This window comes from Humulus lupulus, chromosome 6 (genome assembly GCF_963169125.1).
Source record: "Humulus lupulus chromosome 6, drHumLupu1.1, whole genome shotgun sequence".
NCBI classification, from domain to species: domain Eukaryota; kingdom Viridiplantae; phylum Streptophyta; class Magnoliopsida; order Rosales; family Cannabaceae; genus Humulus; species Humulus lupulus.
The window spans coordinates 1,999,601-2,018,695 of record NC_084798.1 but is presented as its reverse complement, the minus strand read 5'-3'; the positions used below and the strand labels follow the sequence as shown (position 1 = coordinate 2,018,695).

General features: G+C 30.1%; 2 protein-coding genes across 6 annotated transcripts in view; one reads left to right on the top strand and one right to left on the bottom strand.

The window, feature by feature from the left end:
* LOC133781365 (uncharacterized) overlaps positions 1–7,308 on the top strand; it is a 94,646-nt gene extending 87,338 nt beyond the window's left edge. For 2 of the 5 annotated variants that reach the window (XM_062220338.1, XM_062220337.1), the window contains 2 exons: positions 6,151–6,512; positions 6,607–7,308. In XM_062220338.1, the coding sequence (XP_062076322.1) occupies positions 6,153–6,512; positions 6,607–7,125 (879 nt within the window). In that variant the 5' untranslated portion in view covers positions 6,151–6,152 and the 3' untranslated portion in view covers positions 7,126–7,308. Of the gene's footprint in view, positions 1–1,330; positions 1,469–1,490; positions 2,360–4,582; positions 4,645–5,793; positions 6,513–6,606 lie in introns of those variants that run through there. The other 3 variants (XM_062220334.1, XM_062220336.1, XM_062220335.1) reach the window with 3 other exon arrangements.
* Positions 7,309–8,617: 1,309 nt separating this feature from the next.
* Positions 8,618–10,807, bottom strand: LOC133781362 (expansin-A1-like). The gene is made up of 3 exons (XM_062220331.1): positions 10,590–10,807; positions 10,177–10,489; positions 8,618–9,417 (listed from the first exon to the last, which is right to left on the bottom strand). Exons 1-3 carry the CDS (start codon positions 10,750–10,752, stop codon positions 9,111–9,113), a joined length of 783 nt encoding a protein of 260 aa, XP_062076315.1. The 5' UTR covers positions 10,753–10,807; the 3' UTR covers positions 8,618–9,110.
* Positions 10,808–19,095: the final 8,288 nt, after the last annotated feature.

The window sequence follows — 19,095 nt, the reverse complement described above, 5'->3', positions numbered from 1 at the left end:
TTTTAACCTAGTTTTCAGTACGGTAAATTATTTGGAATTTTCTGAAAATTTACAGGATGCTCTAAATAGCTACAATATATACGGTCATAAAAAAAATTGCGCCGAAAACTGTTCACGGGTCGAAAAATACTAAGAGTTCTACCAGTAAAGCTTAAAGTGAAGTCCATATAGAAGAATTGTCCTATATAATTAATTACATAATTATTTTTAAAAAAAATACTTTTGGATTTTATTTATTTAATTTTAGATTTTCTCAATTAATTTTTATATGGTTTTTTTAAATTATAAATATATTAATAAAAATAAAATGACAAATATAATTTTATTTTATGACTATTCTATGATAGGGGCTTCAAAAAGAGCCCACCGGTGGGACTTTTTTGTATTTCTGACCCGTAAACAATTTTCGGCGCGATTTTTTTATGATCATGTATATTGTAGTTATTTAGAGCATCCTGCAAATTTTCAGAAAATTTCGAATAATTTACATTGCCGAAAACTAGGTTTAAACATGCTATTTTTCACGCGCATAAAAAAATTAGTCACGCGTGCAACAACTTGTTTTTAAACTAGTTTTCGGTACTATAAACTATTCAAAATTTTCTGAAAATTTGCAGGATGTTCTAAATAACTACAATATACACGGTCATAAAAAAAAATCGCGCCGGGTTGAGAACACAAAAGAGTCTCATCGGTAGGGGTCTTTTTGAAGCCCCTACCAAAGAATTTTCCTTTATTTTATTTTAGATTTGATTTTTTAAAAAAAGATGATTATTTTTAGTATTTTTTAATTCAATGTTAAGCATGATAATGATAATTGACTTAAACTAAGGGCCAAAGTGGTAATTTTTCTTAAAATAAAATCAAACAAAAATTGGATTGAATTTAAACAATTTTTTGGTTTTAGAGTTTAATAAAAATTGAGTTTATATTTTTTTGATATTGTGTTTTGTTTCATTATTTGTTTAGATCCCGTGTTTTGAAAAATTACTTTTTGGACCTTGTATTTTCTAAAATAGTTTAAATAGATCTCTGAACTCAATTTTGATTAAATTTTTTTTAACTAGAATCACAAATAATTCATCAAACTAACAACTCATAACAAAAATACAGTCATTCTGTTTAAGAACTGTGTTGTTATATTTAATTTTGTGTTCATCAAAATTAGGTTTATGAGCCTATTTGAACAATTTTACAAAATACAGGGTCCAAAAAATAATTTGTCAAAATAAAACAAAGCAAAGGGTCTAAAGAAAAAGTGTAACCCCTAAATAATTTCATTTAACTTCAGTTTTTGTTTAGAACACGTGTCATTGTGGTAATGAAGGAAGAGGGATTTCATTCCTAAAATAATACCTTACGGGAGGTATTAGGTGGTATTATTTTATCCCGTCACAACTTTGGGATTAGGAAGGATTGTTTCTCTCTCTACTCTCTAGGGCTAGAGCTTCTTTCTCAGTTCTCACTGGTTTGTATCTTCTCCTCCATTTCATTTTCAGTTCTCACCTATATTTCATCTACTGTTTCAATTTAAGATTATTGAAAAATTTCCTCCATCTTCTCCACTTGATTTTAAGCTTCATCAATCATTATTTTATAATGTCTGTTACCTGTTTGATTAAATGCCTCAATGTAGTTATGAAGTACAGTTATATTGAATGCCTCAATAGTTGTTTTTATTCAAGAGTTTGATGCAATTGAGTGATGGGTTACCCATGGTACTGTTTTAGAATAACTTATTACGTTTATCTTTAGTTCTGTTTGGTTGTGGTGTATTTTCCTTCTTGACATGTCTTATTCCATCTATAAACACACCACTTTCTTTATAAGTTCAATGCTAGCTACCCACTAATACAATATTATTAGTTTAAAATCTAATTAAGGTTAGGATTGTTAGAGGACTTGTTCAATCATATAAGAACATAATTTTCATTTTCAAGAGAGTGAGATTATTATTCAAGAACAAAACTGAGTCTAACCCAAACCCAAGAAAATGAAACAAGTCTAAGGATTTGTTTGTTTGGACTTTTATTCTCTATTGAACTTTTGGATTTAATGTTTTTGGACCTGATTTGTTTGTGGGGTCCAAGACCAGGCCAAGAGTAAAAAGTGTCATATTTAGTTTATTAGTAATTGACCATGTATTTTTTACTTTGTTTCTTTATAAAGCTAGCTTTTGCATGATGATAAGAGCTAAGAACTTGAAGAATGATGAGTGCATCAAAAGCAATTAAGCTTTGGCTAGTTGATTTTGCAGAGGTTGATTTGAAGCTTGTGAAAAGTAAAGTTGATAATAGCTTAAGCAAATTATAACAGTCACATCCTTTGCAGATTGCTCTATCATTTGTACTTCTTTAAGGTGATTTTGCAACACATCGTTTGTTATTACTAATAAATTTTTATTAGTTGGACCTGTTTAAACTGGGTTTTAAACTTTTAACTTTGATTTATTAAGTCAAGCTGAGAATATTAGGATTGTTTTTCACCATATCAAATCTATTTTTATAATGGTTAGCATAATATTTGCACAAAGTGCATCGTCATGTATATATATTTTGTCACTAAATCATATTGCCCTCTCTTTTTGACAGAGCAACATCAAGATTTGTCATGACCTTTTTTATTATCTAAATTCCAAACCATAGTCCATTCATTGACGCTAGAAATGATTAAGAGAAGTTTGTATGATGTATGTTATATATATAACCCACACAATATAATTCTGTCGATGCTAATTTGTGTTTTTTTTTCTTTCAATTATCATGCAACAAATGAGTATCACCAAAGTGTACTAAGTTTTGTGTTTGTCCACAAGCAAACTTTTGTCTGTGAGTAAGGTATGCTATGGATATGAATGTATTGGTTTGTATCTGCATGTATGGTATTTTTGATAGAATAAATAGGAATTTTGTCCTCCGAACTATGACCGAGGTAGAGTTTTGCCCCTTGAACTTTTTTTTGGACAAAATTCCCCCTGAATTATAACAATCATAGCAAATGTACCCCTTTAGCTATATTATGTTCATTTTTTAAACAGTTTGCTAGTCTGACTATTGACTACATATATAGTTGCTATATGAAGGTCTATTTAACTAACTTAAGCTAACTGAAACCAAGTTTATTGACATTAAACATACAAACATGAGCTCTAAGAATATCAATATATATTTTCAGAATTTATCATTAGACTACTATCTATGCATGTATTTCTTGCCCGGACTATTGAATTGTGTTTGATTAGCATTATATCAGTGTTAAATCAACAAAATGTTTTAAAAAATGAACGAAATGCAACTAAAGGGGGACATTTGCAATGGTTCTTATAGTTCGGAAGAATTTTTTTCCAAAACAAAAAAAAAATGTTCAGGGGGAAAACTCTACATGGGTCATAGTTCAGGGGGAAGTATCCTATTTATTCTTTTTGATATAGCTAAAGACTTTAGGATTTCACACCTTAGTTTTGTATGGAAGATAAAAATAACATATGTGGAGTGGTGGGAGATATGGGGAGTAATACAGAGAGCACATTTCAATTTTTGTTGTTTTAGCCTGACTTTTGAGGGTGAGACAAAGTTCAACTCCCTTTCTTCTCGGATATTATTTCTTATTCCAAAATTTTTCCTTCTATACGACATGCCAAGAAAAATCATTCTCATTTAAAAGAAAAAAAAAAGAATCTCTCTTGTTGACCATATTTTCCTCTCAAGTGGATCGTAAATTGTTTATAATAAAGTCTATTAAAAGAAGTGCTCATTTAATTTTGACATACTTTGTTGTTTGAACAAATTTTAATAAGATTTCAGACCAATGGACATGTTTATTGTAATATCTTTTGTTTTTTTTCTTCTTTTAGTTGGTTTTAAAAATATCATAAAATCGATGGACAGAGAGGGCAGGGACCAGATCCTATTGATAACCATTTGATAATGAACTTGTTTGACTCTAATTTCGTAACTGCTTGCAGTGGCATCCAAATTTTTGGTTATGTTTTGGTCTATTGTCATGGCCTTTTTTATTAGTTGTGTTTATTATAAAGTTTTTATGTCATACATATAGATATTAATGTGCATTATTGTAATACTGGTTCTGACTTTCAAATACCATGCTTCCTTGTTACTTGTCCTACTATAGTTAAATATGTTATAATAGTCTTTTCGTAATGTTGTCTCTTGACACTTAAATTTTTCTTGAGATGACAGTTTTTGTTTAGTATTTGTTTATTAATTTATGATTTTGGTTTAGTAACTGTGTTGATTCCAAGACGTCTTTTGCATATATTAAAAGCTGCAATAGCTTAAATTTCAAACATGGTTTTCTTTAGTTTATGATTGTGTTCTTTTACTGTAGAGCTTTTTATTAGCAAGACTAGAATAAGTCAATGCAGAGAAGAGAACTAGCTTGTGTTTTTCATACTTCAATTTCTTGACAAAGAAAAACTCAAAGAGACTGTACATAATTGCAGAAACAAGAGAAAATTGCAATTCTTTGTTTTCTTTCTTTATTGCTTGAGATATTTGCATAAGCTTTTATTAACTAAGTTTTGCATTAATGTGCTAATGCTTTTAATTTTTGTTTTTGGTAGTTAATGATTTTCGAGGCCAAGAAACAAGTACATAAGTACTTTGGGCAATCAAAACGTGTAAGGTATTCATAATTGATCCATATTGAATCTAATTATCTTTTCAATTAGCTAGGTTGTATCTCTACTAATTAAACATATTTTGTGTTTGTTCGCTTTATTAATTTGATATGGATGAAAGACAAATTTTATTGGTATACTTCATGCCAGACAAATGCACTTGAGAAGAGTCATCGCATGCATTAGGATCGTAGTAAATGTCTGTGTCACGCTTTATAGGCATTATAAAAGATATGTGCTTAAGATAGTTCATTTATCATAAATGAGAGTCGTTTTTTGTTAATCAACTGCGAATGGATAGAAGAATATTTAGTCTACTATGTGAATTGCTTTGATTGAAAAATGATTCTGTGGTTAGTGTGGAGGAACAAGTTTGTATGTTTTTACACGTATTTGCTCATCGTGTGAAGAATAGGATAATTCACAATGGCGAGACAGTAAGTAGGTATTTCGATTCTCTTCTAAATGGAGTCTTGCGGATACAAGGTAACTTGCTTCAAATGCCAACTCTTGTTGTAGAAAATTGTACTGGTGGAAGGTTGAAAAGTTTTAAAGTATGTTTATATAAGTGTCAACTTTAGGAAATGATTTACAATAATAAAAAAAAGGTTGAAATTGACTTGATGTTTCTTATTATAATTGTTTGGGAGCCTTAGATGGAACATATATTAATTAATGTGCATATATCAAGTATTAACAAAACCAAGATTTCAAACAAGAAAATGAAAAATTGGCACAAATGTCTTAGGTGTTTGTGATTGAGATATGAGGTTCATTTTTGTATACCTAGGTTGAGAGGGATCTACATCTGACTCTCAAGTTCATTAAGTAGGCCAAATGTCTTAGGTTGTAACTTGGGGAATTTAATTGGATTTTTTTTTTCTAATAGGATATTAATACCTTGTTGATGGTGGGTACCCAAATGGTGAGGGATTTCTCACACCATATAGAGGGACTTGATACAATTTGTCAGAATGGGAATGGTTGTCCACCAACTAATCACTTATTAAAGCACACTTCTGCACATAATGTGATTAAACAATATTTTGGGTTATTAAGACGTGCTAGGCTATATTAAGGAGTCCATGTTTATATCCAATAAAGACCCAATTTCAGATAATTACAGCATGTTGTCTAATCCATAATCTTATTAGGAGGGAGATGCCATCTGATCCAATTTTACAAGAATCGAAAGATTAGAAAATGAGCAACAAAATGGTCAACCAACGAGTGGAGAACAAGAACTAGAACTTGTTGGAGTTATAGAATCATCAAACGAGTGGACTAAGTGGGGAGATAACTTAGTCTCACAATGTATAATGAGTGGAGAGGAAATAGAGATAACTAAGCACAAGAAAATTATTATTTGTTGTGATTCATGAATATGTAAAATTGATTTTATTATGAATCTATTAAATTTGCTTATTTGTTGTGAAATGGATATTGTTTATATAATTAGCACATTAGTGTAAGGTTGTGTCATTATGATTACACTAAATTTGTTTATTTAGGAATGGAATTTGGAGGTAATAGTCAAAGTATTGACCAAGTTAAAAAAGGAAATAGACGTACATGGACAAAACAAGAAGAAGATGCACTAATAGGCGTTCTTGAAGATGTTGTCGCTAAAGGTTATCGCTACGAGAATGGAAGCTTGAAACCTGGCACAACAACTATAATAGAGAAGGCTTTAAGCACTACTTTCCCTACATGTGGATTGAAAGCAAATCCTCATATAGAGTCAAAATTGAAAGTGTGGAAGAAACAATATAACTTAGTTTATGATATGCTTAGCAAGAGTGGCTTTCATTGGAATGATGTGAAGAAATGTGTGGAAGTTGATAGTGATGAAGTGTGGCAATCATATGTTCAGGTTTGATGTTTAAATTCTATGAATTTGTTTTATCATAGAAATAAATGTTTTGTATTTATACTTACATTTGTTTAATTTTTATTTTCTTTTGTAGCACCACAAAGGTGTGCATGGATGGAGAGGCAGATATTTTCCTCTTTATGAAAAACTTCTGAACATATATGGTGACCATGCAACTCCACCTGATATGGTTGAAAAAACTAATCAGAATCATATCCCTGGTGATACTGACAGAGAGGAAGAGTCACCATTTTCAGCTAACCAAACATCAAGCACCAACTCTGCCGTTTCTTCTCGTCGAAAAAGAAAAACGCCGTCTGATAACATAAGTGAGAGTTTGGTAAAACTAGCTGAATCTATTGACAAAATGGTGGAGAAGTCAAATGAACTAGTGGAGAAGATGATTGAGATTACAGTTGAGGGTGCAAAGAAGAAGGAAAACCATCAACATAACTTGATGTGGAAGGAGCTAATAAGGTTGGAGATACCTTTGGATGATTGCATTGATGTGTTGGACATTCTTGTTGAAAAACCATGGGCAATGAATGTCTTGAGTTCTCTAACTGATGACAAGAAGTTGAATTTTGTGACATCACTATTGAAGAGAAGATAAATTGGAATATCCACTACTGGTTATCTACAGCAACACAAGTGTTACTTTTGTACAATACATAAGAACTAACATTAGTCTTCATTGAACAAAGTCAAATGAAGAAGACTTAGACTTGAGGCTAGCTTAAGTCTTGATCTGTACAGTTACATCATATGAAATGCAGAAAAAACAATCTTATGGGCATTGGTGCTACTTTTATCATAGTTTTTTTTTTTTTTTTTTTGATAACCGTGGGTATCAGGGGCCCCACCCCCACTAATCCCACGAGGCCCTGGTGCCAAGTGCCAGCACATTACTGCCTGCACCTGAGTGACATCAGCAAGCCACATTGGACCGCCAGCACATCACTGCAGCCGGAGATCGCCCCAGTGGCCCCAAGAAGGTAAATGACTCTGTGGCGGATTGAACCTGGGGTGGGTAAAACCCTCAAGTACGCCCTAACCAACTGAGCCACCCCTTGGGGTTACTTTTATCATAGTTATTTGAATCTATAGAAAACATAACAAAGCTTTGATTGGTACAATTTTCACCATATCATAGTACTTTTCTTTCGGATAAGGAGGACATTTTAGAGCATTCCCAATGGGTGTTCTATTTCATCCTTTAAAATACCTCATCAAAGCACACATTTTTCTATTTTACTTCTAAATTTTACATTATATCATACATCAGCTTCTTTATATATTTATCTACATCATTTAAATATTATATCTTTAAACCTATTTTATTACTTAAAGTAAAATAAAATAATTGAAAAATAAAAAAGAAATAATAAATATATACTAAATGGAGAGAGAAAGCTTATAAAGAAAAATAATAATATTAAAATATCATATAAAAGATATGTAAATGCTATATAAATGTAGATATGGATTAATTGGAGTTTGTGCATAGCTATTATAAATATATGTATAAAGGAGCTGATGGAATATGTTTTTATGAGTTTTAGCTAAATATTATAGAGAAAGTGTATTACAAAATATATCACCAAAACATATATTTTTATAATTTACCTCAAACTTTTACATTATACCATACATATGCTTTTCTACTTTTTCTCTACATCATTTATATATTATATTTTTTAAAATATTTTATTCATTTTAAGAAATAAAATAATTAAATATAATAGTATCATACTCATATATATATACAAAAGTTTATAAAAAAAATAATAAAATATTTATAGCGTGATGAATAGTGTTTCACTACATATAGAGAAATACTATTCGTTTAGGTAAAAAAAATATAACTTTACATCATCCATTGGACGATTGTTTAACCATTTTTTCTCTATATTATAAAGAATAACACATTTTAGTTCATCCATTAGGAGTGCTCGTAGTGTTAGATATTAGAGGTTAATCTTTGTTTCTTACTTAATGAGTAAGTCTACATTTGGAATAAAAAAGCAAAATTGATCGCTTGGGCTATTATTTCCAACTCCATTATCAAATAATCTTTGATTAAAAGAGAGCCAATGAAAGTCAATGATATATAACAATAGTCAGTCTCACTCCATTTCCATTACAACAACACTTGTTAATGACTTTGTAAGTACAATAATGACACAAACAACTCACATTGACCTACACAAACAAACACTTCAACAACAAACAACCAAAAACAAAACAAAGAAAAGAAAAAAAGAGTTTCTCTAAAGCTTGGGCTGGTAGGGTCAGAGAGGCCTTGTTATCACCTACCTCACAACACCACACCAGTCTCACAGCTCAAACACATTATACATATGTCTCTATAGAAAAAGGGAAAAACACCCTTTATCATACTCTATGAGAGACCTTCCATTCTTTCAAAGTCTCTTCTAAAATCCAAGACCCTTGAATGGAAGAAGAAGAGGATGATGATGATAATGATGATGATGAATGACAATGCCATTTCAAAAAACTGCCCACCATCATTATTTCCTCTCTTATATATCTATACTAATCTTATATATATATATGAGTACTCATGAATAAGAAGCCTTAAAATTGAGCTCCTGTGTAGGTTTGGCCAAAGCTCCACTTGGAAGGAGTCACATTGTTGGAGATTAGAGTTCTTCCATCACTAGTGGTGATCTTGAATGAGAGTGATTGGCCATCAAGGAAAGAGTTACTTTGCCAATTCTGACCCCAATTCCTAGACATGGCTTGCCACCCTCCAGTTTTGGACCCTTTTATGGACACAGCCACTGCATCCCCAGCTCCACCCACATTTGTGATCAGAACCAAATTGAAGTAAGAGTGTCCATTTATGGTGAATCTTACTCCTCCCTTCTTCTTACAACTCACCCTGCATATGCATAATCCATGTGAAAACCTTATTAGTATTGCATTGTTGAGCATGAACTAGAAATATGTGAGAATAGATCTTACTATGTAGAAGAAGAGTAATTGGTGAAAATGAATATTTTTCTAATTGTTGACTTTTTGCAAAGTAGTATTTCTAGTATTTAGACAGGGCCGATCTTGAAGCCTGATTCAAGAGTAATGATATGTGCACCCAAATATTACACACAGTGACATGTCATTGCTTTTAAAACAGTGGACCTCTGTTTTAATAAATATGATTGGCTAGGTTAAACTGCAGTGTATATTTTGGTTGCACATATTATTACTCATTCAAAATATGTCATTTTTATAATAATTATGTATAAAATTGTATTTTTTTTAAATTGAAGACTTTTTATAGGTAAAAAAAAGAAGAAGAAGTTCTATTAAATATGAGAATTTAAAATGTTTGTTAAAAAATATGGTATTTTTCTTATTTTGAAAAATATTTGTTCACAAATAAACAAATCAACCTTGGCCATATTATATTTTTTAAAAATAAATATTTTCCAACACACGTAACCTATGATCTTACCATACATTTTTTTTTTATAACAAGTTAAAATACTATAAATTTAGTTATGCTATTGTTCAAAGCCGGATTTTTAAAAAGGTTTTTAAAAAAATGGTATTTTTCTAAATTTCGAAGCTCTGTTGACCAGAGGTACAATCGGATCTGGGCATCGAGTATGTTGACAAAGCTATACAAAAATGGCAGTACCTTCTATACTGAACAGGTACAATTCCAGCTTTGAAAAGAGCAATTCGCTGGAAAACAGGCTGAGCAAGATCAAAGTGGTGCAAAGGAGGGTTGCACCAGCCACCTGCATCGTTGCTGAGAGCCAAATTAGGAGGACAGAAGTTGGTGGCTGTGACTATGATTGAGCCGGGCAAGCACCATTTGTTGTCGTTCACACATTTCATCTCAAAGCAGGCGCCACAGCTGAGTCCCTGGTTGAATAGTGCTGTGCTCAGTGCAGCTGTGTTGGTGCCATATCCTTGGCTGTACAAGTTACCATATCCACATGCCCCACCTATATACAAACACATACACACACATATATATATAAGTATCTGAATTTGTATATGTGATTATCTATATGTGATATAGGTGATGAAGTTATGTATACTTACCCATGGTTCCGGAGGCATCTCCACCTCCATAGAAAGTGGCATGAGCATTAGTCCATGAGTTGCTTGGGGAGCCATTGACAGAGTTGATGATGAGGAACAATGCTGCTGTTGTTGTTGTTATGATGAGTAGAGAGCAGTTGTTGAAAACACCCATTGGTAACATAAAAAGGAGAAGAAAATAGGGCAAGAGAGGAGATGGGGAAGAGCCTCAAAAGGAGTGGTTTATTTATATAGGGAAAGGTGCATGTGGATGGTGGAGAGGACTAGAATATTATTATATATAAAAATGTGTTGAAGAAAGGGATGATGAAACTGAAAGTGTTGGTTGTGTCTTATTAAAGAATGAGAACTACTAGTAAGGAGCATCGATGTTGACCGACAACGAAAGCACTTTTTCACTGGAAAAGAAAATGTTTCATACTAATGGATTCAGGTCCGCCTTATCGATTAGTATTACACAGAAGAAATCAATTATAGACACTAATATAATTAGATCTGCTCTTCATAAACAAATTTGGGATTTGCGAACCCAGGTCAGATCGGTTCAGGAGTTGGCATACTGCTACGAGAAATGCTAAGGGGCACCACATCACGAGGAGGTGGCAGTCTGTTATTGATGCAATCCAATATCAGGTCTCACACATTTGAATTTAATAAGTATTATGAAGTATCGCTAACCAATCATAGTATGGCATCTCATGTGGTGTTGAACAACTTAAGGTGTAAAATAACAACACTCTACTGCTATTGATGCAATTCAATATCAAATCTTGTACATAGTGAACAATAGGTCTACGAGAATGTGGTGTTGGACTAAGTATTACGAGTATCTTAAAGAATTATTACCAGCAAATGGAATAGTGGTCGAAACAATAGGGTCTACGAGAAATGCTAAGGGGCACCACACCACAAGAAGGTGGCAGATGACTATTGATGCAATACAATATCGAGTCTCACATATTTGAATTTAATAAATATTGTGAGTTTCAACATAAGGTGACTACTCGACTCATGTGTAGTGGACTAAGTATTAGGGGTATATTAAAGAATTATTACCAGGAAATGGCATAGTGGTCGAAGCAGTAGGGTCTTAAATGTGGGTATCAGTGCAGTCAAGTCAACTGATCTCTCTTTTCGATTAAATCATATTCCAAAACCCAATAAGACTACTCCTCCTTGGGAATGCAATGCTGCTTAACTTACAGAGAGAAAGAGAGGTCAATTCAAATTCATGAGAGATGAAAAGTTTAAAGTTAATAAAGAAATGGGATAGGAGAATGTGGTGTGTGTCTGATTGAGTGAGATTGGGAAATGGAAATGGTACTTAGTTTGACAATTGTGTACTATACTACAGAACTCATCAATGTTTTGACATTTTGGTGAAATAGTTAGCTAGAGTCAAACATCATTAAGCTAAGCTAAGTGGGTAAGTGACAATGATCAAATATCTCTTTCTACCTTTATGTATATATATATATATATATATATATATAGAGGGAGCGATTATAATGTATTTTTTTTATAATATCGGTGCATTTTTTTTCTATTTCGGCACCTGAATAGTTATAATTCAAATTTTTTTTATGTGATGGTGTACATTATAGCTATCTAGAACATCCTATAAATTTCCAAGAAATTCTGAATAAATTATGGTATCGAAATAAGGTCTAAACAGTCTGTTGCACGCGTACCTATTTTTTTGTGTAGGCGTTTAAAATTTGACAGTTTGAACTCTATTTTCGACTTCGTAAACTATTCAAAAAAATTTGAAAATTTGCAGGATATTCTAAATACCTACAATGCACACCATCATATAAAAAAATTTGAGATTATATCTATCCAGGTGCCGAAATAGAAAAATAATGCACCAGTATTGCAAAAAAAAAATATTTTGTAGTCTTTTCTTTTATATATATATATATTTTAAATGATGCAAAAGTTTGCAATAGGTTGCTTGGGAAATGGAATGAAGTAACTAGTTATAAACATGTATATGTTATAATAATAATATTAGTATATTGATGGGATCTAATCTAATGGATCAATTTTGTCTCAACACTATACTAAGTTAATTATTATTATTATTATTACAAATGACAGTTTATGTTAAAGTGATGATCAGTTTCTTGACAAACACCCTTTTGCCTTTGCTTTTAGAACTTTATATAAGCAAAAAGCTAGAGTTCATTTCAGACTGTAACATTATCTAAATAAAGTGTTTTAAAAGAGAATATATATATATATATATACATGTATGTATGTTTAAGTCCTTTACTTTAGGCTAACCCATGTGATGAGATGTTCATATATATATATATATATTTATATGGAGATGCAGTGGCATGATAATAAAAATGTTGCTTGAAAACTACATAAGAAACAACTGGGCCGGGGTAGTGTTTAATTTGTTTGATAGGTTAACCACTCACTAATTAATATATAATTATGGTATATGCATATGCAGCTGGTTTTGAATATATATACAAAAAAATACAAAAGATCAAATGGTGGGACAAGTAGGCACATGGGGTTGATTATTTGACTATATATATTATATGTATATATGCAAAGTTTGTTTAAAATATGGGTGTATGGGAAGTTGTAATATTTATATATATACATAGTAGAATTCTCATGTAGGGCTTCACTTTAAGCGTTATTTTCGACTCATGAACAGTTTTCGGTGCGATTTTTTTTATGATCGTGTATATTGTAGTTGTTTAGAATATCTTGCAAATTTTGAGAAAATTCTGAATAGTTTATAGTACCGAAAACTAGGTTCAAACATCTTGCTTTCCATGCGCATAAAAAAAATTAGTCACACATGCAACATTTTTTAACCTAGTTTTTGGTACAGTAAACTATTTAGAATTTTCTAAAAATTACACTGATACTCTAAATAGTTACAATATATACGATCATAAAAAAATCACGCCGAAAATTATTCAAAAGTCGAGAACACTTAGAGTCACACCGATAGAGCTTAAAGGAAAGCACCTATACGAAAATTGTCTTTTATATACATATATATTATATAGTACTTTAATTAGGGCATCCCATTCCATGCGGCTTCTCTGACTTTTTTGACACCAACACCATATATGAAGCATCTATCTATATATATATATATATATATAACACTTACAAAAGAATCTCATACTCATACTCACACATTTTAATAAAATAAATTAATTGAAAGAATAGCATCAAATTTGACTTACCCTCATATTTAGGATCTTATATTGTATCAAAACCATATATGTGTATAAGTGGACAGCATGTGGCCTGGAAACTCAAAATATTATATAAATGTATATCCCTATAGAGTACCATAATAGTTCATGTGTATGTAATATGTACTTATGAACAAGTATTTTATGGGTAAGCAAATACAAATATATATATATATATTATTTGTGAGAATCAATGTTAAGGGTACCAATAATACTTTATATGAGATACTTTTATTAGTATAATTTAGTATTAGGTTTCACATATTTTAATTTAAAATAAAATATGTGTGATCTGCTATTAAATTGTATCAATCAACTTAATATGATATTAAGGTGAATCTTCAATAATACTATCTAAGTATATATAAATATAAGAGAGATGAGAGGTTTTGCTAGACATATTAAAAGAAGTATATATACTTATATAAATGCATTTTGAAAAACTTATTAAGATGATCAAAAGGCTAGTATATATATATATAGCATAATTTAGTGATATATATGTAATAGGAAATTTGAAAGAAAATAATAAGAGTGTGTTTGAAAAATCACTTTATAATTGAAATTAGGTATAATTTGAAGTAATTATCTGATTATATTGGAGATAATTGATGAGTCCAAATTACACATTCTAATTACTAAATACTATCAATTTTACATGATAATTACCACATAATTAAAGGTTGTATATTTTTTTTTATAGCATGATGTTATATATACAAGGAATTAATTGGTGGTTGAGTGAAGCTAGGGTAGGGGAAGCTGTACTTATTATCTAGTTTGTCTGCTATATATGATATGATGATAAATATATATTGATATATAAAGCATAGCCAAGCTTTACAGCTTAGTAAAGTCCTTAGCTTATATATAAAGACCGAATATATATGATTGACTATACACATACACGTATATATAAATATATATCTATATTTGTATGATTATATTCTATTCGTGTTTTTATTGGGTTGATAGTGACCGATCTTGTTAATTCGGTTGGTGTTCAAATGATTAAAAAGATGTTTCCTTTACAAACTGTCGTTGCATGTATATGTATATATATATATATATATATTGATCAGCTCAATTCAAGTCAAATAATTACAATGGTTCGTTAGCTGTATACATATATATATAGACTATATATACATATTTTATATATTATTTATGTTATGTGTAGATAAGTTTAATATATGTTAAGGTGCAAGAGTAGGAAGGTGGGGTAGTTGGGTACGTACGTGCGTGGGAGTTATAATTATTATGAGTTGTGTTTGTATAATGTGTTATCATCATTACATATATGTTTATAATTATATGTAAAAAAATTTATATTGGTTGCACTTTAAGTTTTATTGGTGGAACTTTTAGTGTTTCTTGATCCGTAATTAGTTTTCGGCGAGAATTTTTTCTATGACCGTGTATGTTGTAGCTATTTAGAGCATCTGCAAATTTTCAAAAAATTCCGAATAATTTACAGTATCGAAAACTAGGTTCAAACATGTTGATTTCCACGTGCATAAAAAAATTAGTCACGCATGCAACAATATGTTTGAACATAATTTTCGGTACTGTAAACTATTCGGAATTTTTTGAAAATTTGCAGGATGCTCTAAATAGCTACAATATACACGGTCATAAAAGAAAAATCGCGCTGAAAACTGTTCATGAGTTTAGACTATTGAGAGCCCCACCAGTAAGGCTTAAAGTGAAGCCCCTATAGAAGAATTTTACTGTAATTATAAATATATATATATATATATAAATATTTACTTATAGTTACACACGTACATGGCCCTTTTATAAAACTCCAAACCATTTTGTTACGCATCCACTTCTTCTCTACTTTTTTTTTAATGATTTTTGTTTGGATAAAATAAAATATATAGATAGGGCCTAACTTTTTTTTTTACAATATATAGTACATTTATTACATATTACATATATTGTACTTGTTTTCTCCAAGTTGACATGTGGCGGTCATTAGAGAGTAATTATGCTTCTCGGGCCCTAGACGAGTAGTGTGGGACTTACCTGACCTTCTCAGAGGGTAGCCATTCATAAAGGTTACACTCCGGCCCCAGAGAAGAGTGTCCCGAGGCAAACCGAGCCACAGAGATCACTCAAGGTTGGTGTTGTCAAGACCTCCAGGTTTGCAAAGGGTGTTCTCTACCTGTGGAGCATTGTGCCAGGTGTCATGCACTGCGACTCTGGACCACAAGCAGCCGTCTAACAAACGTTACTACTCCACCAGTAGGGGTATCGAATCCAAGCAGTCGTTTGACAAAACGTTACCACTCCACTAGTAGGGATGTCGAATCCATACAGGCGACAAGCAGCATGTCTCAATGCCCCATCTAATATGGGAAAACGTGCAACTACCCTCTAACACTGTCAGGGACGTGTCACCCAAAAAGTAGTGGGCTAAAACCTCGATAATGTGCTATGTGTGATACACAATGGCCCACCAGTGTATTAATTATGAGAATTGTATTAGTCAGCATTTATACCATGTTTGTAATAAATCATTTTTGAGGCTGACATTTTTCTGTTTAAAAATGGACACTTTTGTTTAATATGTAGTTATCTTTATTTTATATATATTTATATATAGCACGGTTTGTGTTATAGGGCCTGGTGGGCCAGGCTTGTAGCTTATGCTTATTGAGCCCACAAAGTTAGTAATTGTGGCTTTGTCTCAAAACACTTTTTTAAGGCAAAAGCCCAAATAAAAAAATACCCACTCAAACCTATAAAAAAAATGGCTTACAGAAGCCCACCAAACCAGGGCCATAATTTATTTTCATTTGTTATTATTTAGATAAGTTTTGATACTTTTTATATTGTAATTGGATATATAGTATACTTAATTTTAAATTAAATATTTTGTGTTATATTAAAAAAATTATAATAAATTCCAACTAAAATAAGTATAAAATTAAAATTTTGAACTAATTATGTTTTAATGATTTATTTTTTAAAGATATCTCAAGACATTTTAAATCTAATTAAAAATATATACATAAATAGATATAATATAAATTCTTAAATAAATAATTTAATTTAGATATTTGGCTATTATTTCTGCATTTTTATCCACATAAAGTCAAATGCATGAAAATTAAGTGGCCCAAGTGAGTTACACAAATTAGGGTTTAATAAAATTAATCAATAAAAGGTAACTTCCAATAGATGAAAGTATATTCTCTTAGATTATGAAAATTATTTTGTTTAAAATCTTGCCTATTATGATTTATGTAAAATTAAGTTTTGATTTGCATAAATAATAATGATAAAAATTAAAGCATACAATAATATGTTATTTCGCTACTACATAATTAATTAATTATTTTAACAGTGTTAGTAACAGTTAACTTTAACGGAAAAAAATTCACTAAACCAAAAAAAATCTTATTCATAAACATATATATTTGTTATAAATTCTCTCAATTTTTTTATTTAAAAAAAAACTAATTAGCTATAGATTCACTAAAGTTTTAGCCTTAATTAAATTTTTTTTTAAAAATAATTATCGTTATTCTTCATATCTACTCGATCATCAATAAACTATATAAATATTTGTTTATATTATTGAAGAAAATAAATAAAAACAAATACGGGTGAAGGTAAAAACAAATATTTGTTTTTTAGTTTCGGAATTGAGTGAAAGTTTCGAGTTTTCATTATTTATTATTATTATTATTAGCTTTAAGGTGTATATATTTTGTTCATATTTTCTTGTTACGCATGAAAAATTAAAACTTAAAATTCTTTTTAGGAAAATTAAAAATTATTCACATTAATTTTTTTTTAATATGTAATTGGTTGACGAATCATAATATGTATAACTATTTTCACAACAAATAAATAAATATGCACTTTTTCATAATTGACTTAAAAATCGTTAACTAACTAGAACTTAGAAACCTCCATAAACGACAATTAATTAAAACGACACCACGTAGGATGACCATACCATTAAAACGACAGTTTTAAATTTCTTTTTAATGAACGGCCAGATTTCAACCAAAAATCATTGACAAAAAAAAAATTAAACCAGTTTTGGCTAAGCTATAATCTTAAACTGTGATTTTATCATTGTGCTTTTTTTTTTTTTGGTTTATAGATTTTTAGACATATGTTTTCTCTCATTACCTGTTTGGATCCTGTGTTTTGTCAAATTACTTTTTGGACCCTATATTTTGTAAAATGGTTCAAATAGAACCTTAAACCCGATTTTGGTCAAAGTTTTCTCAACTGAAATCACAAATAATTTACTAAACTAACAATTCAGCACAAAAATAAAATCATTCTGCTTAAAAACTGTGTTGTTCTATTTAATTTTTTATTCATAAAAATTGAGTTTATGGGCCTATTTGAACTATTTTACAAAATATAGGGTCCAAAAATGATTTTTTTTAAAATACAGGGTCTAAATAGGTAATCGGAAAAAACACAGAGTCCAAAAAGATTTCTTTTTTTGTTCTTCCTCTTCTTTTTCTATATTTTTGTGCTATTCTCAGCTCTATTATTTATAACATTGTGCTTGAGTGTTTCTCCTTCCCTCACTTGTAATATTTCCAACAATTAATTAAATTTAGAAAATATTAAGATGTATATATATACTAGATACAAGCAATGTATATGCACGTTTGCTTAATTTTATTTATAGAATTTATTAATTATTTTTATTAAATTTATATTAATGTCATGTAAATTTTGAAATATATATTCTATTTTAATTAAATAATTTATTTATTTTTGTTTAAGTTTATGTTTGTTTTAGTTTTTGAATTTGAGACTGACGACAAAAGATTATATTTTATATGTTTAATGTATTATTAAATATTATAATTTTAAATAATTATTATTGTAAAATATATCAAAAATATCATATTTTAATTTTTTTAATTATTTATTTTATTTTAATTAAGTTTAAAGGTTTACAAACTACCGTTAAATATGAGAATATTATGTTAAATATAAGAATATTCTGTCAAAGTTAACATTAAAAAAATAAAAACTGTTAAAATCAAGAACTTTCGTTATCTACACACTTATTATATAGAAGAGATATATATATAAATGAGAAATTAGTGAGAATGATTTGTAATAATATTTGTCTAAAATTTCGACGAGTTTAATTGTCTAAACTTATCGACCGGCTGTCTAAATTTTTTGATCGGCTATCTAAGTTGTCAGAAGTCATTTTGTAAATAATTATTAAAACTAGACGAAAGTGCAAAACAAAATCTTTAATAAATATATCATTTTGC